Genomic DNA, 25264 nt, shown 5'->3' with positions numbered 1-25264 from the left:
TTGCTTAACTCTAATAGGTATCTGTATCGCAAGTGCAAAAAAAAAAAGCGTACTCATACTTGGTTGGGAAAAATGGTATTTATACTTCTCTAATTATTAGAGATGTGTTATATATATATATATATATATATATATATATATATATATATATATATATATAGATATAGATATCATCGCATCAGTATTAGCATTTTATATATTTCTTCATAATGTGAATGAGCCACTTGTTTTGTATGGTGTGTCAAACTTTCATGTTGAATGGACCAATAGAAATTCTCCAGAATTACTTCCTCTAATGTTGCAGTTTTTCAAAGATACAAGGTTTTTCTGTGATAGCAGTGATTCGATACGAATAAGAATTAAGTGCAAGACTCCATGTCCTGACAAAGGTATAGAAACGTGTGTGAGTGTGTGTGCGTGCGTTTGTGTGTGCGTGCGTTCATTTGTGTGTGTGTGTGTGTGTGTGTGTGTGTGTGTCTGTGGAAAGGCAGGTCGGCCGTGTTTTGGCCGGCGGGTGCTTTTGGCGTCAGTCTGCGCAGCGGCTGCTCTGAGCTTCCTCCAGCACGGCCACTTCAGTCAGGCTGGGCTGTGCTGCTGTCAGCATCCGCGCAGCTTTATAAAACTCTGCAGTCATGCCTCTGCAGCTACAGCACCACATTATTAATGTGAGGGTTAAACTCCGTTTGGGGACGACTCCACACAGAAAGCCACTTTTCCACACGACACGGGAAATCTCAGTTTTTCCGTCTAAAAGTCATGTCTAGTTCTGCCGCAGTCTTCAAACAGAGACGTAAATTACACGACCATTCAGAAGTTTAGGATCACTTATGTTAATAGTTTTTTTTCCCCTCAATAAAAAAAGGTCATGGTGTATAGTTTAAAATATAGTAATATTAAGAACAGAAGATATTTCAGATATTTCATCTGGAGGACCTTCAGCTTTGGTTTTGTTCTGGATACAGCACTCCTAAATATACTGACATACCAAAAGTCGTGGGATAGGAACTAGTATCCTGTCCCATGACTTTTGTCATGTGCCATCTAATGGTTACTGGTCATCATTACTACTCACTGTGCTGTCTATTGCGGGTGGATTTGCCTTTTTGACTTGATTCTGGTTAGGCTAGTGTTTGTTTAAGTTACATAACTGCGGCTGTTCCCCAGCCGTCTACTGAGGTAACTCACATACTGCAGTCCCATGACTTTTGGCATGTCAGTGCATAGAGCATAAGTTTTTTTTTTTTTTTTTAATATTTAAACATATGAACATCAGTGTATGGAAGTAAGGCAATATAGCAAATAAAACAGAAAAAAAAAGTTTTTTAAATAATTTATGCAATTTCATTAACAGAAATGCAATTTTTGTGTGAAGAAAAAACAGCTGGTATTTCCTCGTTTGATTGAAATAACTTGAATTAAACTTTTCCAGTAATTGTTTTCCTGTCTGACATTGTCCTGGTTTTCCTTCAAATGTTTTGCAAAAGTTGTGCCCATTTAAAAAAATTGTCAGAAAAAAAAATCTAAATTATTTGTTACTACCCACTACAGTTATGCAAAAAAATGTAAAAGACAAAAGCTGCTGTAATTAAGAAAAGTTTGAAACAACTGTCTGCTTTACAGAAAATCATCTTTACAGTAGTTTATACTCTTTTTATGGCTGTTTTTTGCAATTCAGAGGTTTTGGGTAAGATTAACCATGGCCCGCCTAATTAGGGCTGAAATCATTAAGCCATCCTTGCAGCATTTACCAAAAAATTGAGAGTACAAACACACCAGACAGTTCTAGAAGTGCAGTGCAGTGCAGTGCATTTTCTCCAATAAGCTTTGGGTTTGCAATTTCAGAATTTCATTCAAAAGCAATCTTTGAAAAACTGTGTTTAATAATAATAATAATAATAATAATAATAGAATCTCTGTTGCTTTATTAACTGTAGGCATTAAGGCCAGTAGGTTAATGTTTATCTGTTTTAGAGAGTGCTATTCTTTTGGCTGTAGCAGACACAGGTTTTTCAGGACTATACCTGCACTCAGGTATATTTTATTGAAAACACGGAATCCAACTTTTTACATATTTGCATTTCTGAACTTTCTGAATGAATGTTTTAATGGATCTTCTCTCTCGATGTTTCTCTTCCTGTCTCTTCTCCTCTCCTCATACACAAGTCTGTGGTTCTCCTGTCTGCTGTCAGTCTCTCGTGTGTGTGCGTGTGTGCACGCGCGATTGTGTGTGTGTGTGTGTGTGGCTGCAGGCGTGCTATTCCCTGGTGCGAGAGCTCTCACTGCTGTCATGTCACAGGAGCTGCCTCCATATGCCCCGCGCTCGGCCCATGCTTTATTTATGCTATAGAGCAGAGCGTAAACACGCCTCACAGCAGCCCTCTTATTAATTACCCTGCTACTGACACTCATTTAATCTTTTTCAACTTAAAAGTGTTTATTACTTCTGCCGGTGTCAACAACGCTTGTGCTGCTGTGAAAACCTGCTCAGACCAACTGTTCCCTCCACCACACAAAGGACCTGAGAGGACCATTCAGAGGAGAGGAAATTATTTGGCTTATTATTAATTTTAGCTCTATTAAATAGTATTGCAAAGAGTATATAGTGTATATATAGTATTTAAATATATCTAAATTATAACCAAAAACATTTTGGTTACACTTTATTTGTAAGGTGCTTACATAGGTGCTTTATAACACATGCATAAACACTGAATAACATATTTATAATGCAGTTTTTAAATATTTATGAATAGCTTAGGCAATTACTCACAACATGACATAAGATTTAATAAAAATAGTGGAGATAAACCTTTATTATTGAAACACACCTCACATTTAAAACTTACCATTTATTTCCCCATGCAACATTGAATTCTACATAATAAAGGTGTTATAAATGGAAAATGCTCTACCAATTTAATTAAAGTTCTCAATCATTTATAGAACTGATATGCATGGTCTAAGCCGTACCCTACGCTGTACCCTGTTGCACACATCATGGCAGCTCAGACTGAAAATTCTGATTGCTCCACTTAGTAGCTTCATGACACTCATCTTCCTGTTACACATCACATACAGCTCTGGAGTTAGGTTTTGCTCTGGTCTCCAAAGTTCTCTAGATCTCAGCTTGATTGAGTAGCAATGGGATGTGATATAGCAACATGGCTCATTTTAAAGTGGTTCCTCTTTCAGTAGAGCTGTTGCTAACATGTGGATACCACTGGGCACCTTCACTTAAATTACACAACTATTCAAAAATTAAGGATCACTTATATTAATAGTTTTCCCCCCTCAATAAAAGGTCATGGTGTTTTGTTTAAAATATATTAATATTAAAGAACAGAAATATTTCAGATATATTATCTGGATGACCTACAGTTCTGGATACAGCATCCTTAATATGACATGCAGACATGCAAAAAGTCGTGGGATAGGAACTATGAAGGCTGAAATCATCAAGCCATCCTGGCGGCATTTACCACACCTTTGAGAGTACAAACATACTAGACAGTTCTAGACAATTTTTTTCAAATAAGCTTTGAGTTTGCAATTTCAGAATACAGAATTTCAGAAGTCTAAAGCAATCTTTGAAAAACTGTATTTAATGATAATAGAACCTCCATTGCTTTGTAACATTGTGATGTAACAGCATGGCTAATTTAAAAGTGGTTCCTGGAGCTGTTGCTGACATCTTGGTGCCACTTGATACCACTGGGCACCTTCAGAGGTCTTTCAGAGTTCATGGTCTTATGGGTCAGACCAGCAGAGTTCGGTGGTCATAATGTCTGAAGAACAATAGTATATTATAGGGGTGTACAATCTCTTTTTTTTTTTTCTCTTAGATTTAAATGATTGACACCACTAATATAATTTAATTTTAACAATCTAAAGCTGATATTTCTTGAAAAGAACTTAAACACTAAAATGCATTTAGTAATATGTTTAGGAAAAAATGTGTAGTAATGCTGTTGTTTTTGTTCTTAATAAAGCCCCACAATCAGGTTCCAACAAGATTCAAAATATGGAGCCTCTTATGATGACAGTAGGAGAAAACCCTGGTTTCCAGCACTAACTACTTCTAACCTCATTTCCTTCTTCCCCTCCTTCACTTTTCTATCCTCTTACTTCCCTTCGACCTCCTAAACAATGTTTTACCTTTAACTCATTACTTTTGTACTTGACTATTGTAAGTCGCTTTGGACAAAAGCGTCTGCCAAATGTAATGTAATGTAATTTAGTAAAAGAGCTCGAGCCCCGTTACAACATTCCATCCCCAAAAAAAAACCTGGTTAAAGTGAAGATTCATTATAATTTTGAAATTAATAAATATAAGGCTTTACAGAATCTCCAGCCTCTTTATTTTTTTCACCAACCGTATAGAAAACATACCAAACCATGGGGTTTATACCGAGGTGTGAACTGAACCGCAAATTTCCTCTACTTTTACACCCCTAGCATATTAGAATACACACTGACCTGTTAATTGTCATCATGTCTCATGACTCAGATGTCCATGTTGAATGGAAGCTAAAGTACACTGCTCTGATCTGTGGAATATTTGGGGGGTATCCTGCATTAAATGTGAATGTGATTTCTGCTACAGTCACTTTTACTACAGTCTGTTTGCAAGAACAGTGCTAGCCAGAAGCTGCCTGCCCCCATCCTTACCACCCACTGTGCCGTCTACTGTAGAGTGTACAGACAAACAGTGAACAAGAACGACACTCTGGCATCGATGATGCTTATACATTGTATTTTTTAAAAGTGCTAGAGATGAGATGAGCTGTAGCTGTTTCAGGCCTGGGATGTGTGTGTTAGTCCTCCGACCTGGCTGCTCAGGCTGTGTGTACGAGCCTGTTGTTGAACAAGGCTTAAGTCTGACAAGCAATTGTCCTCAGAAGGTGACATGTTGTAATGGAGCAGCCAGGCTGTGGGTAAAAAGGCTTAATGAAGTTGAACCCAAAGTCACGCCCCATTGCTTAATTCTTGCCCTGTGTGTCAGCTATTGAGTTAAATTGCCCTGGATGAAGTGAGTAAACCACAAGACTTTCCAAAGGGAGAGGAAGGGAGGGGGAGAGAGAGGGAGGGAATAGTAACTTTCACTTTTCTTTTTTTTTTTTTTCAATGTGGTTAAGTGTTTTATTTATGCTTCTAAATACACATCCTTAAATAAACAGGCTTCTGAACCCTGGTGATCATTTAGGGGCTGTTTTATTTTACAACAAAATAAAAAAATGTAGATACAGTTAGAAAAGTGAAAAAAAAATGCACAAAGTAAATGATTTTAACATTTACTGTAACTTTGAGTTTCAGTGCCGCTATTATGCACCTGATATACAGTGCCTCGCAAAAGTATTAACACATTTTGGCAAAGTGTTTCATGTGTTGTTTTCTCCCATTCTTTCTACAAACACGTCTGAAAATGGGTAACAGTATAGAATAGTGCTGGGCAGTATGACCAAAAATGTATATATAATAATGTATTTTTATTATTATTATTATTTATTTATATATTATTGGAAGACTGCGCTTAAATATAGGTTTGGGACTTACTGTACTGTTAGAATACATATAATATAAAACAGTAAAGCTTTAAATTAAGGCTTTTTACTATTGAGTTTACTTTATCCCACAAAATGACACAATATATGAAGAAATCTGACTTTATTAGCAGAAAAACTGCTGAAGAATGTAAGCAATAGACCCAAGAAAACGACATGCTAACAACTTTAACACAGCTTCCTTTTTAAAGAGATTCTTAAACACTTTAAATGGACCGAAAATACATTTATTCAAAAAAGACATTTCTCATATGTTCTATTGCACAAGTTTGAAACAAGTTTAATATCAAATTAGCGGTATGTGAAAAACCCATACACGTTCTAAATTTCTCTCCAGTATACCGTATAAACAGGTATACCACCCAGCACCAGTATGGAGTCATCATTGTTCTCACATCTCTTAATTTTCCACACTTTCTATATATTGGGGCCAGGTCAGCACTGCAGGCAGGCCAGTCTTTTACACGTACCTTCTTTCTCAGTACATTTGCTTTTGTAATGTGTTCAGCGTGTGATTTTGCATTGTCTTGTTGAAAAATGTCTACACGTCCCTAAAGAATGTGTGAAGATGTGGTCCTGAAGGCAGCATTTAATTAAAAGTCAATATTAATGTAAGAAACCCTGATTTATTTATTTTTTTAATCAAATACATACATAGTAGATCATCTGTGGTTTCCATCCGGTTTGCTGAACCCGTTGAGAGTCTGCGTTGGTTTACTGCTGGTTCCTATTTAGTAGAAAGCAGCAGATCTGTGTCCATTTGTGGGTGTGTGGCTGCTAAACATGCCCTCGCCTGTGGCCCTGTTTTCCCTGTTCCTGAGAGGAATTCTAATAGCGTGTCATGTTTTTAATTGCAGAAATACATCCTTCCCCTCATTATGGGCAGCAAAGAGGACAAGAAGCATCTGCAGAGGATCGAGAGCAGCATCATCGAGATGAGTGGCACGCTGACACAGACAGGTGAAGATTAATATCTTCATCACTTTTTCCTCCTTAACATTTTCCTTCATTTATCTGTCTCCAAAATCTGCTCACATTTTACAAATGACGGTCCTGTCATTTCGCTTTAATTTGAAATTGCTTGTTTACTGTCAGCTCAGCCTCAATTAATTACGTTTCGCTGAAAAGCTCTTAACCTCGGAATATTAATGAGGGGAAGGGGAATGACAGCGTTTCTTTTTTTTTGTGTGTAATATTTTTTTCCCCTTTGTAACTGCACGGGTAGAAAGTTCATTTTAATTTTTCGCTGCCGCGCTGGTGTGGCTCCCTGGCTGGAGCCCGAGCGGGCCGGTGATTAAGTGTGCAGTGACAGGTGCGTCTTGTGTCTTGGACAGGTGAGGAATCTGAGCCAAGCTGTCAGAGAGGGACACCCCCACCCCCCTTCCACACACCCCCCTCCTCCCCCCACTCACTCATACACCTCTCACTGCCGTAATTAAACAAGCCAGCAACCATGAAAGCGGGACACTTCCCAGAGAAACTTTAGTCTCGTTAGAGCAGCGTTCCCTTCACAGCTGTGCTACACTTCTCTGTGTACAGGAGGGCTAGGTCTGTTTATATTATTGGTGTTAATCAGTTGATTTCTAATTTTAATGACAAAGTATTTTATGATTAATCACACTTAATCACAAGTTAAAATTCTCATACATACTTGTATGTTTTTGGAGGGAGTAAAAACATGTGTAGTAGTAATGTTTTTTTTACAGAAAACTGTAAAAAAAAAAATATATATATATTTTTTTTTTTTTTTTTTTTTTTTTTTTTTTAGTGTAATTACGATGTTTTTTAGTATTGTTAGCATTAAACACAACAAAGCTCAGACACAAAACCAATTTCAGCAGATAAACAGGTGGGAAAAAGGCAAATTTGATTAAATGTTACTTAAACTTTTCTGCTCTATGATGCAAAAGGTAAATTCACACTGTTCTCACATTACAGGACATATTTACCAGATGCAGATTATATCTGCCTTATTTATAATAATAATGTATAATAATTTATAATGCCTTATATCTGATTTATTTTGCTGCAATGTTGGATACACTAAATTATTAATTACACAACATGTTGGATCATTGTCCTCTAATGGAAAAAAAGAATATTGCATTATATAAAATATATTGCAGTGTATTTTCTGTAATATTCTGCAGTCTCTCATGATCTGATCTTACAGGATTTGCTAAAATACCAGCTGGTCATTGATCAAATCTTCAGCTTAAAAATCTTCAGAATAATACTGATATGTGCCCTGAATTCAAATAGCAAGGTCGTGTCAGGACACACATTTAACCAGATATATAAGGTAAAATATTTACATATTTTCAGGAACCAAGGGCCAGATACACAATGATAAGTGATTATGTGAATATGTAAGAGAGATAAGCATCTGTTTCCAAATGTAGAAAAAGTTATTTTTGGATATTCTAATGGTTCACCTAATATTTTTTAAACATGATCTATTTTAACCATTGGGTGGAGTACATGATCTTTAGTTAAAGGGAAAGGAAAGGACATAAATGATGCTATGCTGCGTGTGAGGCATAATGATCAAAGCAGCTTTTGGATGTTTCTGTGGACTCTTTAAAATAAAAGATTAAGTGATTGTTGGAACCATACTGAAATGTATGGTTCTATAAAACATCTGTAATTACTGAAGAACCTTTAAATAATGGGAAGATTCTTTATTTTTAAAGGGTTATTTAACCTCACATTTTGACAAGAATGATTCCCATTAAATGCTCTTTACTGAAGCTAGATTCATTCTTTCTGGGGACCAGTTCTGTTTATTTTGAACATTTAATATAATTAAATTTAATTTGCACATTTTATCAGCTCAGTAAATACAGACTGTAGTCCATCTGTTTCTCTGCATTATATTATTATCCTTCATTTTCAGCCTATTCTTTAAATGTCAGGACCACACAGGACAACTTTGTTTGTACCACTAGTACATAAGGCCGGGTGATTATGGCCTAAAAAAATTATCTTTGATCGGGTTTGTGACTGACAATTGAGAAATAACGCCCTAAACGAGTCAAAGAAGAAACTTTAAAGTAGAGATTATTATTGTTTTCCACAATTTATCATGGATCCTCACTGGAGAGTGATGGCGCTGCATTTTTTTTTTTTCTTTACAAACGGTAGGATTTATTTCTAGGTAAATATATGCTTTTTCCCCACCAGGTGTTTGTGTCAAAAGTGCTGGAACAGTGCTGGAACTTTTTTCAGTACGAGTCCTCGGACTGAGTGGAATGTTTAGTAGAAAATATGCGCGCGTTAGTCTGTGGGAGGCACTGGTAAAATGGATAAACACTTCAGAAATGAGTGGCGTTTTCATATATTTTAGATTAAAAAGATAACATGTTTGTATGGAAAATTGTAATTAATCCACTTTGAACATTGCATTAAAACTGTAATTCCAATTAACCGAATTAATCAGGAAAATAGAACATGAATCAGACACAGCAGTGCTACTGGAGTTTTTTAAACACATTATTGTCACTACTTGGCTGAGAAATCCAGCCAACTGTGTCCTCTAAGCAGCATCCTGTGATCACAGAGGAGGGAATTGAGAACACAGAGTTTCTCTGTCTGACTTTACATCTACAAAGGGAGCAGCTGTAGGTAGGAGTGTCTAATAGAGTAGAGAACAGTGAGAGATTAAACACAGTGTTTAAAAACTCCAGCAGCACGGCTGTATCTGATCCACTCACTGTACCACCAGCTCAACACACCCTAACACTTCATACACCGCCACCATGCTTATCAGTGTCACTGCAGTGCTGAGAATAACGACCCACCACCCAAATAATAAAAGCTGCTCTGGGGAGATCCCAGATTTACAACGTAAAAAAAAAATCATAAAAAGAAAGAAAATAGACAGCATGACTGGACTAAATATGTCATTTTTATACAGGGACAGTGTGAGTACCTGTTTACATATTGATTTGATCCGTCTTTGTTTAGAAAATGAAAATATGTCTAAACTGGTGTTGGTCACTTTGCATAAGAGCTCACATCTATTGTTCCCAGCAGAGCTGAAATTGTTAGAGTAAAGCTAATATTGATTTTTGCCATTTTGAACAGTAAAAACAAATATCATATTGTGTTCCTGGACAAACAGGCCGTGCTGTCGGTTGGACCGTTTCTGGTGCTGCTTTCATCTCTGCTATTGTTTTTGATGCAGCAGATCAAAATAAGCAAATACAGGCACCAAAAAGAGGATCTTACCAGTTACAAACGTTATATCAGACATTAGTCTTCGTGGGAATGAGCCTGGTAGGCAGATTATATATTAAAATATTTGATATATATATATATATATATATATATATATTCCTGTGCTTTACAGTGGAGATGTTTTGAATCTGTATGTGCAGTTCTATTGTCATGGCTGGAGTTGGGAGTGCCTGGGGAAGCTTCTGAATTGTCAGCCCATTGCGTGCAAGCTTAGTGTGGCTTTCTCTATCTGATTAACAAATGAGCTCTTTCATTGTCATTTTGGTTCATATATGCAAAGAAAATCCTTCCTTCGTGTGATCCCTGTCTCACCATCCTTCCATTTAGGTTTACCATCATTCCTGCTTTGTTTAGGGACACGCTGGAGATTTCAGCGATAAGGGCGGCCTTGATGTTGAATTTCCTACTAATTTCGTAAAGCATCTCTCGCTTTATCTCTCTTTGTTTCTCTCTCTATCTTTATCTTCCTTTAAACAAATAAAGAACATGCACAGCTAAAAACAGAATAAAAGTTTAGTATTTCCTTTCTGTTGCTCTTTGTTCTCTCTATCTCCATCTCTCTATCAGCTGTAATGTAGTATTTTGTTTGAGTTTCTATCTTTTAAATTCGCTTATGTCCACAACTGTATAATTTTATCATATTTCAGTATCCTCTTTTGATCTCTCTCTTATTCTCGCATTATTGCCTTTGTCTGTCTGTTATTTATCAATGTTTAATTTTTGTCTTACGTTTCTCTTTGACTGTATACTTACATGTCTCTTGCTTAGAAATATACCTCTCCCTCCAAGTCTTTTCTTTTTGTAAAATTCTCATTCTCCTGCTCTCTGTCTCCCTCTCTCTCAGGTGTATGTAGTCATTAATTGCTATATCTCTCCCCTTTCTCTCTTTCTCTCTCTCTCTCTCTCTCTCTCTTTTTCAAAGGTTAGCAAAAATAAAAGATTGAAAGGGATAGGTATTTTTTAAACAAGAGTTATGGAAGTAGACATTTAAAGAGACACGTGAGACAAAAATGAAGCATAGACAGAAGAACAAAGGAGATGCAGTAGAAGTATAGAACAGAAGTAGAGAAAAAGAGATGAAATAGAAAAAAAAAGAGTACAAGCATGCGAGAAAGGGAGAGAGAAAGAAATAGAAATAAAATACTACAAACAGCTGAGACAGATAGACATAGGCAATGAGAAAAAGAGAAAAAATACTACATACTACAATACTGCAACTGAGAGAGAGAAAGAAGAAGAAGAGAACAAGAGAAAAATATATCAAAATATCACACTGATATATAATAAAATTATACAGCTGAGATTAAAAGATAGAAACAGAAACAAAATACTACATTAGAAGTGATAATGAGAGAGAGAGATAAAGAGAAAAAATAGCAACAGAAAGGAAATACTAAACTTTTAGAAGGAAATTCAACATCAAGGCCTTCCTTATCACTGAAATCTACAGCGTCACCCTAAACAAAGCAGCAATGATGGTAGACGTGTGAGATACAGTGAAACAAAGTTGAAAGAGAAAGAGACCAAGAACAAGCAAGGAGAGAGAAAGATGGAGACAGTTTAAAAGAGCGAGAGTGGTGGAATTAAGGAAGCTAGGAAAAAATAAATAGAGAGAAAACAAGGTGAAGACAGCAAATTAATAAAAGGAGAGACACATGCAAAGGAAAGAGACTGAATGGAAAAAAAGAGAGAGCGATAGCAATTAAATACTTCGCTTGTTCTAGTTTTCCTCTTTTTGACTTTCTCTTATTACTTATTACAGTCCTTCATTGTCTTTTTCCCGGTCTCTCACATTTTTTTTTTTTTTTTTTTTACTCTTTCTGTCTATCTACCTGTCTCTCTCCCTCCGTTTCTGCTTTTTAGAATAGCCCACCTTTCGGCGGCTGGTCCGTCAGTCAGGCTGCTGATCTAATTTGCAGTGGCTGCAGTAGCCGAGCTGCTATTGTAGTTAATGACTGTTTCAGTTAACAGTTGGGAGAGAGCTGCAATTACAGCACGAGCTCCCCCTCTCCTCACAACATGAGTAATAGCAACTGACTGCCTCTCCTGCCAACTGCTCGCACCCTTTCTTAAAGTTCACGTGTTCCTCCAGCGCTCCTTGAATGCAACTGCATTACTCTCTCTCCCTCCCTCTTTTTCTCCCATTATGATTTCCCGTTTTGGATGCACTTCAGCATACACTCATGCTCACATTCGCAGGAGCTGTAATGGAATTGTGGGCCTGTTTGGCCCCTTTGTCTGTAGAGAGCATATTGGTGACCAGCTGGCCATTAAAGAAACAGAGAGGCTTGGACATATGTAGTTTACAATACATTGAGGTATTTACTGAATAATTTACACAGCGCACACTGTGCGGTTCCTCACACCAGCTGGGAGACCACTTGCAGCTTCTCAGATTCACCCACTCACTTTCTACAAAGACAGGGCCTGTTTCGGCCGAGCCCGAGTGAACGGCTGCATTATTTCTAACGTTCTGCATCTGAGCTCAGACTGTGGGCTCTGTCTGACCAGTTGGCATCTGTCATCAAAGTAAAGTACAACCTGAACATTAATGTACTTGACGTTGTGTCTGCTAAAGAACACTGCTTGTGCTAAGAGTACTTAACTGTACTAAAATGGAACTATTTTAAATATACTTAAGTAAAATTTAAGCATACTACTTCATGTATGTAACCCCATATTTTAAACATGCCTACAATAAAATTATAATACATTTAATCAGTATTACAACTGTATTATTATACACCGGATATATAAAAAATGTACTAGGAATTGATGTTAAATATATTTACATTAGAGTACAAATATGCTTGTTGTTCCTGTCTTCTGTAAGTAGCACACTTCTAATATACTTTGTTGGGTATAAAAAATATATTTTAATATACTGTATTTTTATCGTGTTACAAAAATGTACAAAAGTTTATTTGGAAATGTATTTAAGAAGTATATTGAATTACATTAAACTAAAAGTGTACTTCAGAGCTCATTTGTTAATCATTTTAAATACACTATATTGATTTTTTTTAAGTATCATCAAAGTTCACTTTCAAACATTTGATGAATGCATAATATTAATATAATTTAATTAAGTACATAAGTCTGTTTTTTTATACATTATATTTTTATACAGTATATTTACGGAATCCTTAGACATTTCTCTATATGTTTTATATACAGTTTAATATATATTTTTTTCACCAGGGATTTATTTTATTTATTTAATAAAGGTTCACAACCCTGACATAACATTGTATAGAATTTCAAAAAATGATTAAGTAAAATAGATTAAACTAAATTAAAACTCTGAACTAGGGCTGTAAGATAAATTATATTTTTATCACGAGTTTGTATGATAAACACATCATTGCAAATTTTAAAAATTGAGTATGGTAGATCAGGTCAGAGCACTTGGGTAACCTGGAAAAAGTGTGCAGCCAAGCCAAGTGCTAAAAATCTTTGAGAAGCTTATACAAATTTAATTTATCATGTTTCTCATCAAAACCAGGACAAATCTTCAGAATGCAAAGTCAGTGGAACAGTTCCAAGTGTAAATGGAATCCTGCTTTCTGATTGGTGAATTATTATTAATTTGCATGAAATTGAGTAGAGCGTAACTCGATTGAGTCACTGAATTTAGCCACTTTGTGTTGTTTATGGTTTTGCCGCTGAAAGCCACTATGGCTAACTCTCAGTAAAAAAGGAATGACTTCCAATTGCTGTGCCGCTTTTGTCTCCACTTTGTGTGCACGCATGGTAAAAGCTTTCATATGTAAATATGGAACTACCTGACACTGAGTTCAGGTCTCAACATCATTTAATAATGTTTTGGGTGGTTTACTAGAGGGTGAGAACAGAAGACGCTTTCAGAATTGTTCCGAAAACGATTAAAAGATACAGAGGAAATGGAACCTCTGCCAAACCATGCAATGCCTGGTACGCCACCAACACCTCAGACATCCATCAGATAAACAGCAGAAAACAACAGATAAAGCTTTCATCTTTTAAAGTTTAAAAATTTAGTTCCACTCCCACCTCAGATCTGAAAAAATATTCCACTATAAAAAGAGAACTTAACACTGTGGGTCTGCAAGATCTGATAAAGAAGCTCTTATTGACAAAAGACCTCATAGAGTCCAGGCTTTTGGGTCCACTTTTGGGATGAGTTAGAGTTAGAATTAGACTAATTACACTCTATAGTAAAGCATCCAGTTGGTCATTGTTTGTTTAAGCACTGAGAATATCCAGGATGTGCTCAAAAAGCATATTGTATTTCACAATAACACAATTGATCTTGATCCTTTCTTGATAAATAATTCATAAACTCATATTGCTCTTCTGTAATTGATATTATATTTAGTTATTGTGGCTTTGCGTACTGTTCTATTAAACATATGTTTTTAATGATATATGAATAATTGTACAGTACTGCATATTATTAGTTTTAGTACTTTTGGAGCAGTCTGTAGCAGCATGATAAACTATATAAACCAACATGTTGGGACACCTGCTTATTGTTTATTGTTTGTTCTAAAAACAAGGGTATTAAATAGAGTTTATACTGACTTGTTGAAGTAACTGTATTTACTGTCCAGGGAAGGCGTTCTATTAGATTTTGGAGCATTGCTGTGAGGATTTGATTGCATTTAGCGATAAAAGCATTAGTGAAATAAGGATTGTGGATGATCACATCATTCTCAACTAATCCCAAAAGTATTGGATCGAGCACCATCATTTATTTATGTTTGACATTAGACAGGGTACCAGTAGGTTCATGTTTATCTGCTCCAGGAAGTCTTATTCTAATGGCAATATTTCTCTACAGGGGTTAAACAAACTGTTTGTATTTAGGCATAAAATGTATCATAAAATAAAGACTTAAGAAAATAAGATTTAGGCAAATTATACAGTGCCTTTAAGCAAAACCGTCAGTATATTAGGGCTGAAACGGTTAGTCGATATAATCGACAATGTCGATTATTTAAATTTGTTGATTACAAATTTTATTGTCCACTAATCGTTAATTTGTAACAGTACCGCATTACACAAAGTAGACACTTGGTCTGTGTCTCCAAAAGTGCCCAAATACAACAGAGTACATATTTATTCATATTTATTATTATTATTGTATCAGTACTCTCCACGTTTAAAAAACATGTAGACATTTAAATGCCTTTTAAATGCCTTTTAAATCTCATGTTCAGCTGTTTCTATTGTTTTTAGAGATTGAGGACATGGCAGAAATGATTGTTTTTGTGATTAGTCGATTAGTCAACGAATATCAGATTAGTCGACTACCAAAATAATCATTAGTTGCAGCGCTACAGTATATACGGTACAGTATTAAACAATCTACCTCAACTGATGTCAGTGCACTTTAACCAATTTCTTAAAATGTATTTTTTTTGTTTGTTTTTTGCACACACACCTCAGATATAGAAAATCTCAGATATTATGAATATGATATATTTTGGCCATATTTAATCTTATTACAAAGTACTGAAGTCTGGTGGCTGCAAGGTACTAAACTCTTTATTGATGTACAGAGAAAGTCCATTATCCTGTATACAATAAATACTCACAGTCCAAGAATTCATCAGCAGTAATGCTCTCTCTGTGTGATCAGTAGGTCCAGTCCAACAGTTAGGCTCTCTGCAATCAGGAGATTGCTATCCACCGCAGTGGAGTGATATGTGAGCTAATGCGCTCTTATAAGCATCTAAAAGGGCTCTTTATAGAGTTGTCTAGGCTCCCCCTTGTTTTATCTCCGTTCCTGTCACACGCCACCAGCCGAGCCGTGTCGCTGGGGCGAGCGGCGGAGAAAGAACACATGTAATATGTGCTGAAAAGCTGTTTCTGTGAAAGGAAAGCCCCGCAACCGTGCACTGGAGAGCCAACAGTCGGCAGCTAATAATATCTGTTGATGTTAATCCAATTAGAGTTGATTTAACACTTTACAGAGCATGATTTATAGAGGCGTTTATTGGTTTTCTGTAACATAATCAGTTTGGAAACTTAATGCATTGTTTGGGAATGCATGTGTGACTGGAAGCAGGGGGAGAGCAACTTGTGCTCTGGGTTATTTGAAATGATACCCCCATTAATAACACCAACTCTTGGCCTGTTAGCGCTGCTTTTCCTGGGCTTTCTCTGATCCTCGGGACCGGCTCAACCTGGCAATAACACAATCTTCAGAGTCGATGGAAAATGAGCTATATTTACTCAGATTAGTGAGGACACTTTGTCTAGCCTCCTCCGCAGGCTCCCAAATGAGGGGATTTTTTTTCTCTGTCTTGTTGATTGTTTGGAGAGTTTGAGAGAGACTAACCCATGCTAATGGAGGTTTAGAGACGGTGGGCTGATACGAGATCAGACACTGGTGATTAATCATGAACAAATGTAGTCGTCTTCTATTACTGACTGAGGGGAAAGAGGAGGCAAACACAAATCTATGAGCAGCATCAGCACAGGATTCCAGGGCGGAGTACATTTTAGCATATTTTTATCTGTTTATTATTTTGATTTTCTCAGACTAAATTCAGATTGGAGTCTCCTGAGGGATGATCATTTACTGACACGGCTCGTAAATTAGAGCTGGACAAACAAAACAAAATTTTGCCAAACGTGATTATGGTTTCTTATTCATTTATTCTCTATTAGCATATGGTCACTCCTTTGCAAAAAAATAATTTATCTTCATTTTCAACATTTTCTTTCGCTTGTCATTTTACGCCACAGCTCCTCAATATAGAGCATTTGTTTTGTCTCTAAACTCCCTATACTACCGGTAGCAGCAAATGTATTCACATCAGACAAATGTTTACTTTTAAACAGTATTTTTATAAATGCTCATATGCATTGGGAAGCCAGGTGGATCTAGGGCTAAATTTAGTCATTTAAATCATTAAAATGTTTTGGGGTTTTGGTATTGGTCAGTTTTCCACGTCTATAGAGACCAAACTATAACGCCTAGACATATGAAACTTGGTCCTCCAAGTACTCGGGTGCAAGAAATCAATCTGATCAGATTTAAGGGGGCCCTGTAGCTATTTGCTTTAGCTTGAAAGCAAAAGATTTTACATTTAAAACATTTTTCCCTTATTTTTTGGGTCATGTAGTATCTACTTTTGCTAACTAGTCTTAAGGCTTTTGCTAAAAAATAAATAAATAAATAAATAAATAAAAATAATAATAATAAAAAGAAAAACATAAGGCCCTAAACAGTCTATAATTATCAAAAATAAAGTCGAAATTACATAATTATAATTAATTGTAAACATCTATATAAAAAGGACACCTGGATAAATCTGTATTTCTGGCCATCAGCCAATTAGCATTCAGCAGATATCTGATAGTCTTATCTTTAATGAGGTATGTATGTCTTACACTGGGGGCGCTATTCATGAAAAAAATAGCTGGCTTTTTTTTTAGGTTTTGACCATTTTAAATTAAAAAATATATATGGATTAAATTTTTCTGTTATGTACACTGTCAAAATGACAACCTCAGTAGAACCTCAGTAGAATCTTTACCATTGTTCATTTTCTGTTTTAAAACAAATCATGGAGACTGAACCACCATGGAGACAGATAACTTCACTTGATTTTGTGCATTGACCTCAGTTTCAAACAGCAATTTTTATTATTAGTAGTAATATTTCTAATTGAACTTTGCCTTTGTCTGTGTTTTATCTGCAGTGACCCAGCTGCAGGCTACTCTAGCCTCAGTGCAGGACTTGTTGGTTCAGCAGCAGAAGAGAATACAGGAGCTGTCTCAGGAGCTGGCCAACTCTCAGGTAAGCCCACAATACCCCCCACACACTGCTGTACATAACCATGTGACCCGGACCAGGTGTAATACACATTACAGACCTTGTTTTTGGTAAACAGTAAAAAAAAAAAAAAAAAAAAAAAGCAAACAAAATAAAAAAAACAGGAATTTTGTTTTAAATAGCAGCCTTCAGAATGGAGAAATGCCAGGAATCCCCATCATTGAATACTGTCACCGCTGTGTGGCCTGTGGTATGTGCAGAGAAATGGGTTAACAGAAGGGTACACAGGAGAAAAACAGAGAATCCAGCTGTCTTCTGGGTAAAAACGAGTTTACATTCTTTCCTAAACTGGTAATTTCTCACAAATTTATCATAAATAGCAGGGAGTTGTAGTGTTGATCCTTGTGATGTAAATAAAGATCCCCACTGGCCTTTTTTTGCCAGTCTGTCTTGCTGTCTCTCTCTCTCTCTCTCTCTCAAGGGCAACCTCTATAAAACAAGGCCATTTTAAGCTTAAAACAACACCCAGCATTTATCATGCTCTTTGATGTGGATGTCCTCCTCTGATAAAACCGTGTCGACATGGATCATATGCTGCTGAATCGGAAGTGTGTGTGTGAACTAGGCTGAGTGTATATTACAAAGCCTAATAAAGTGCATGTAAAGGCATCAGCAGAAGGCTAAAGCAGGCCTGCCAGGGACAGCCTCAGGAACAGGACCCGCTCGTCATCACCTCACCTATTTTCAGTTTGACAAGAGACCTCATTTCAGCCCCTCCTAGATTCCATCTGAAAAGCAGAACCATGCAAATTGCACTCTAATAATAAATAAAAATTACCGTGCCAAAAAGGGTTCTTTGGAGAAAAGCCATGGAGAGGATCCACTTTTGGCCTTCTAGAAGATTTTCTGTGGACAGGTCTTAAAAAGAAATAAGATAAATGAGATTTGAAAAATGTCTAAAATGACCACCCAAAATAATCACCAAAGCAAAGGAAATAACCTGACAATAATTGTTAATTGTTATAATAAAAGAAAATTATGTAAATAATAATATATTAGGAATAAATAATGTATTAATTTAATATAATCTTGTTTTATCCCTATGAAACACGTTTATAATGTTGAGAATTAAACTGCATTGCATATATATTTGTATATATATATATATATATATATATATATATATATATATATTATATTAATCCTAAAAATATGGCCTCGCCCACCTTGGCTTGTGACTGCTCACTGCAAAGCCTAAAACAGGAGCTTACAGGGCATTCATTCATACTAAAGACCACCTCAATATAAAAAAAAAAAAAAAACATTAAATGAAACATTTAAAGATTGGACTCCACAAGACCTCTGATGGTGTCCTGTCTTAAATTGCATTAAATTGCATGTTAAAAGCAGATCCTTTAGCTTCTGTAAGTTGAGAGATGAGATCTCCATGAATTGCCTTAATTCATCAGCCTTGGGTCCCCATGACCCTGACACTCCAGTTGTCCTTTCTTGAAACGTGTGGTAGGTACTCACCACAGCATAGCAGGAACACTCTACAGGACCAGCCTGATGTTTTGGGGATGCTCTATACCATTGAGTTTTCTAGACATTACAAATGAGTTCTTGTATGATTGCCTATTTTTACTCCTGCTTCCAACACATCAACTTGAGGAACATATGGTTCACTTGCTGCCTAATATATCCACACCTTTACAGAAGCCTTCACAGACGTTTTTTTTTTCCTGCCATACTTAGCTGAGCCAGTTAGTATACCCATTTACTGAGACTCCCCCTATCACTTAAAATTCTCCCAACACTAGGAGGGTGGAGACCAGTGCAAGCCTCTTCTGATACATATGAAGTAAGCAACTGCCTCCAGTGCAGCAATGCTAGACAGCCAAAGCCTGGAAGTAGACACTGGATCCCCAGCTCTGAAACATCAGCCATCAACTGATGCCCGTGTCTGGGATTGATGTGGAGAAGGGTGCTACTGGCCCATTCACAGAGAGCATGGCCAATTGTGCTCTCTCAGACTCCGGCTGCTGATGGCAAAGCATCATGACCCTGGATTGGAACTCTTGATTCTTAGGGCATACAGCTTTCTAGATGCCACAGTAATCAATGTTTTTACTTATTCTCTCAGTGCTGCTAATGTTATAGTAGACTGGTGTAAGTAAAAAGACAAATACATTTAACTTAATATGATGATGCGTTCTAAACTTTGCCTAAAGACCAGATCCACAACACCCCATTCCACAAGGTTGATGAATGTCCTTAGTTACTTTATTCATGAAAGAAAGCTAAGCGTAGCCTAACTGTATTTTTCACACGAAACATGGACAGAATGATTTGCAGGCTTGAAGTAGCAGCACTGGAACGAAGCTAGAATAAACGATGATGGAACCCAAACATCATCTTCTCTAGCTGCCTTGGTGTCAGCTCTGTTGTGTGTTTTTTTCGATCACACGCTAATTTAGTGCGGCATGGTGTCATTATCTTTCAGTGGAGTGCTCATCACGACTGCGTGTTGTCTCTTCACTTTTAAAGACATATGCTTACAATCCATAACGTCTCTCGCTCATCTGAGGGAAATAGCTGGCGTTCAGAACGAGCTCCCTGTTAAAAACACATCTCCATACCTCCAGTATGAAACTCTACTCACTTTGTATCTCATGATGCTCTGATAAATCATCCCTCAGCAGGCGCCAAAAAGCGCTTTGGAATTGCGGCTGAGCCGATGTTTTATGTCCACAGCTTGTTAAGCACATGGGTGTTTGAATGTAGCATCTGGATCCCGCAGGAAAACATATGTGAACGCATCTGGCCTCGTACGAATCCCAGAGAAAAATATGAACCTCTCACCCCTCTGAAGTTCATCAAAACTGCAGACTCACCACTTCTCATTTTCACTTCCCCTTCTAGTGCCCCCCCCATCCATCCATCCCCACCCCAAGCATCATATGAGGTTTATCTCTCTATGGATGACCTAAACTGACTTGGCTAATTGAGCCAGGGGTAGTAGAGACACTCGTAATCTGTAATCTCTCTCTCGGCTCTCCATTCAGTTCACTCTGTTCAGTGCACTCCGAAGTGTGTGGCACGTGTGCCAGCCAGCCAAAGCCAGACAGAGGTAGAAATGGATTCCTGTTAAAAATCTAAATTAAATTAAAAAGTATGGCCATCATTTACCGTGAGTGCCTTGTTGGAAGACAGCAGTGTATAAAAAGTATATTTCACATCAAAACATCCATTAAACAAATCATAAACTCTGCTTTATAGCCAAAGTGTTGATCTTAAATTTTCCTGCGCGAGACGTGGGCCCTGTTGTCTCCAGCCATATGGGAATTGTGAAAATTGTTTTCAGGTCCGGAGTGTGTGATTGAGAACACATGTTGAGCCACCGAGCCTAGTTATCATTTTCACTTTGCGGTTTTCTGCCCTGCCTTTCTGGGCTGCTTTACGCCGAGTGGAACGCGCCAGCCTCGGCAATTAGAACTCTTTAACGCGGAAATGTGTGTTTAACCTAAAACACATGGCAACTCTTGTTTCTTCAGCTGCTAAGTAAACATTTCATATCGTTTCAAACGCTGAATTACAGTGTGTGCTTATTTGAACTCCCGGAGTTGTTTTTTTTAATGTATTATGACATAATACGGTAATGAAGTGTCAAATCATTTTAAACTTGGCACATTCTAGGCTCTTTAAAGCATTTTGTCATTGTAGCATACGGGCACTGCAGTTGTAATTGAATTTAAATTAAAGGGTTTATATCATGAGAAAAAAATAATTTCCCCTACTTTTTAAAAACATGCTTGTTGTGTGTGGGCCTGCCATGATAAATTGTCCCAGAAAACAGCATTATTGCAAATTTAAAACCTTACATTTAATGCCACTGATATATTGATGAGAAAAAATGGAAATGCTTTTATAAATCCTTTTTTTATATATTATTATTTATATTATATTTTGCCTTTTAGCATTTCTTACTGCGTATCCACAGTGTTAGCATATTTTTAATTGTACTAGTGTTTATGAGTTAATCTCATTACTGATCACAGTACGTTCTCTGTCATTATTGATGCATTGGTCATTGCATGACTGGCTAAAATATTAGTGATATATTAGTGATATATGCACACAGGATATGTATATAACTGTGCAGTAAATTGAGAAAAGGCCTCTGTGTGTGTGTGAAGTTATTGAAGTTATAAATTAAAGCATCATTATGTGAAAATGGTTATCTGGGCACCCCCTATGTTTGGGAAGTGGAATTTATGCTTTGAGACACATTTACATGCATTTCTAAATGCAGACGCGAGAAAAATTAAAGAAGATTGAGGCAGTACCGTTATATTAATTTACGTAATTACTCACATTACAAAGCATAACCCAGTGTTGCTGTGCCCGCTTCACCAGAGTGAATGCTACATAGTGTTGCTTTAAATGTATTTACATAGTGTTATGCTAAATTTGGCTAATTGTGGACAAGCCAAGTAAGAGAACCGTTTGTTGATTTACCTGATTTTCGAACAGCATAGAGTTTACAATAAAATACCAAAAAAAAAAAAGGTCCCAGAGTAAAGGTTTAGGCATCCTGCATGACCAGTACTTAGCACCCCCCATTTACAGCCAGCTTAAAGTCTTTAGTTCTTGTTTGGGTTTTTTCCCCCCAGTTATTCTTTTCAAAAGGCTTCTAGTTCTGTGAAGTTTTTGGACTGCCTTGCATAGACTGCATTTATCCACAAACCTTCAGTGATTACAAAATCTTCATAATGCAGAATGAATGTGGTCATCCATTGTGGATTTTCAGGTGTATTAAGGCTTTTTTATCCTGCTGTAGAAGCATCTTTCTTCATATTTGAATGTTGGACTTTTGTAGGGTGCCCCTTTCCTTTTTTCACTCTAAAATTGTTCAAAACTAAAATAATGCACTAGTTCTGTAAAAAAAAAAATATTTTATCTTTAATTTGAAACTAGAGATCAGTTCATTTTTTACTTTACTATTCAATAAATAAATGATTGTTCTACACAAATCTTAATGACATGAAAATACGAAAAGTTGAAAACATTTCATGTTGTGCAAACATGAATTAGGACTTTCATGAATAGACCCCAAAGCAAAAATATAACACAAGAAAATTGGGGCCATTAAATGATCTAATAAGCATGTTAATTGCTCAGGGTTAAATCTGCTGTATGCGTGGGGCTTCGTGTCTTGGATTTGTTATCTTCATTGTCATCAGCAGATACGGAAATTATCGGCATAAGCCCAGAATTTTCATATCTGTGCACCCTGGTTTTAAATCCAGAGATATTTTCCTTATTAGCGGCTGCACGTGGAAGATTAGGAGCTTGTGCAGTTCGTAGCCGACGAGCTCGCCACTGGGATAGTGCATAAACAGGCTGAAATGAATTGTACCAGTGCTTTCATTGGAAACACTCCTGAGGGATTTAGTTTCAAGCTGATTCCACCATAAATATACATGCATTACACGAGGAAAATATTATCGGGGAGAGAAGCTGTGAGTTAATTTGCATTCAGACGTTTTTAAACTGTCCTTGTTAAGATATTATCCACTGCTAATGGTCTGCAGGCATTTACTAATGTATTCAATGTTTTCGCCGGCTGTCTGCCGCTGTTCTGCGTTTGTGTGTATTAGTCTCTCTCTGAGGGGTGTGATGTTCTCTCTGTGAGGATTACCTTTACTGGAAAGGAAATGATTCAAAAGAGGGAAGGAGCAGGATTACTCGCTAGCAGCTGCTGACTGACTTGTATTTAGTGCATTTAGTGGATTTTTCATGTAGCAGGATTGGGCAAAATTACAGTTTAGAGTCTTTTCCAGGGACTGTTGTTGTATAATATGGTGCACTTACCAGGGTGAGGAATTGAACCCAATTTTCTTTGTAAGGAACAGAATCCTAGTGAAAGCTGTATTGTAAAATGAGTCAGTTGCACTGATGTAAACCCAGATTGGGCATCACACTGGCTTACTACTAGACTCTCTTTAACGAAAACTATGTTCAGCTTCACTCTCAGCCATTTGTGTGTATATACACCAATTAAACATTACATTATAACCACCTCCTAGTTTCTCCACCCATTATGCATTGTTTTAGCTCCACTTAATCATATATTACAGTATACAGTATAATCACAGACAGTGCTGCTGGACTACAGTGTGCTCCTATATGAATCCTTTTTCTACTTTTGGTATTTATAGGTTTATTTTAAGTAAAATGGACATTGTGGTTTTATTCTGTAAACTACAGACATTTCTCCAAAATTCCAAATAAAAATTGTCATTTAGAGCATTTATTTGTAGGAAATGAGAAATGACTAAAATAACAAAATTGATGCATAGCTTTCTGTTTTAGAAGTTCAGAAATCAATATTTGGTGGAATAGCCCTGGTTTTTAATCACAGTTTTCATGCATACATGTTCTCCTTCCCCAGTCTTACACACTGCTTTTGGATAATTTTTTTTGCCACTCCTGGTGCAGAAATTCAAGCAGTTAAGCTTGATTTGATGGCTTGTGATAATTCATCCTTCTTTTAATTATATACCAGAGGTTTTCAAATTTGTAAAATCAAATCAAAGAAACTCATCATTTTAAGTGGTCGCTTGGAGATGAAAATATTATAATGGGTTTAGAAATAAGGAGGTGGTCATAAAGTTATGCTTGATAATTTTCAAGATCATTGCCATTTGTATAAATATATATATTTTTAATTAAAATGTTGGCAATCAAGCCGAGTGGCTTATTCAACAAATAGCTCAGATATCAGATTTTATTCAACTTTTATTCATTTTTTGTCAGTGTTGTTTATGGTATGGCAAATAAGTGTCAAATGCACCAGTAGCTGTTAAAGCTTTTATATAAAATGTCAGGAATCACATGCTTGTATTAAAGCATGCAGTTGGTATCAGTGATATGGTCAAAAGGCATATTTTTTATCAGAACAATGGCAGTTTGTCATTATAACGATAAGTATTGCTAACTGTTAATATCGGAATAGTTGGAGCACAAATAAATATAAATTCTAAAAGATTTCCAAAAGAATCCCTGGATTTAGAATCATATACTTTTTACTGCTACCCTATACTACTGTATACTGTATGATACTTGTTAACAGTTCTAAAAAAGGCATTTATCAGCAGTCCAGTTGCCATTATTCAGCTTTTTGTGGATGTTTCTTGGTGGCACAAGTTTGCCTGTTCACCACAAATGAGCATCTTGTCTCAGTACTTTAAGTAGTCTGTGCTGCGAGGTGCGTTGTGGCTCCTGTTTGAAAAACGTTATTTAGATTTTATGTCTGGGAAGTGTAAGCTCAGCCGCCGAAGCAATTAATTTTTTTCCACAGGTAAAATGAGCGAGAGGCACATTCCAGCCTTATTATGTGGGTGCCATGGGGAGTTGGGGATTATGATGGTCGTAATGAGGTGAGGCCTGTAATAAGAGTGTCTTCGCCAGGCCTAATGCGCTCAGCCCGGATCAGATGTGCCCTCCGAAAACACCGCACTTTATCAGAGGGGGCTTTAGGAGCAGATAGGAGAGAAACCCCAACCTCGCCCACCCCTCCCTCCCCACCTCACACTGTAAATGAGTCTGATCCTTTTCAGATGTGATTCAATTAATTTCCTTTAGATGTAATTACATGTGAAAGAGTCCAAGTTATCCCTCTTCACTCAACAGG

The 25264-nt window shown here is 36.8% G+C and overlaps 1 protein-coding gene across 2 annotated transcripts in view; it reads left to right on the top strand.

Moving 5' to 3' along the window:
- pex14 (peroxisomal biogenesis factor 14) overlaps positions 1–25264 on the top strand; it is a 114024-nt gene that overhangs the window by 80603 nt on the left and 8157 nt on the right. For both annotated transcript variants that reach the window (XM_049486517.1, XM_022676940.2), the window contains 2 exons: positions 6419–6521; positions 17495–17592. In XM_049486517.1, the coding sequence (XP_049342474.1) occupies positions 6419–6521; positions 17495–17592 (201 nt within the window). The remainder of the gene's footprint in view (positions 1–6418; positions 6522–17494; positions 17593–25264) is intronic.

This window comes from Astyanax mexicanus, chromosome 13 (genome assembly GCF_023375975.1).
Source record: "Astyanax mexicanus isolate ESR-SI-001 chromosome 13, AstMex3_surface, whole genome shotgun sequence".
Lineage (NCBI taxonomy): Eukaryota > Metazoa > Chordata > Actinopteri > Characiformes > Acestrorhamphidae > Astyanax > Astyanax mexicanus.
The sequence above is the reverse complement of the archived record's forward strand: the minus strand, read 5'-3'. Positions and strand labels throughout refer to the sequence as shown.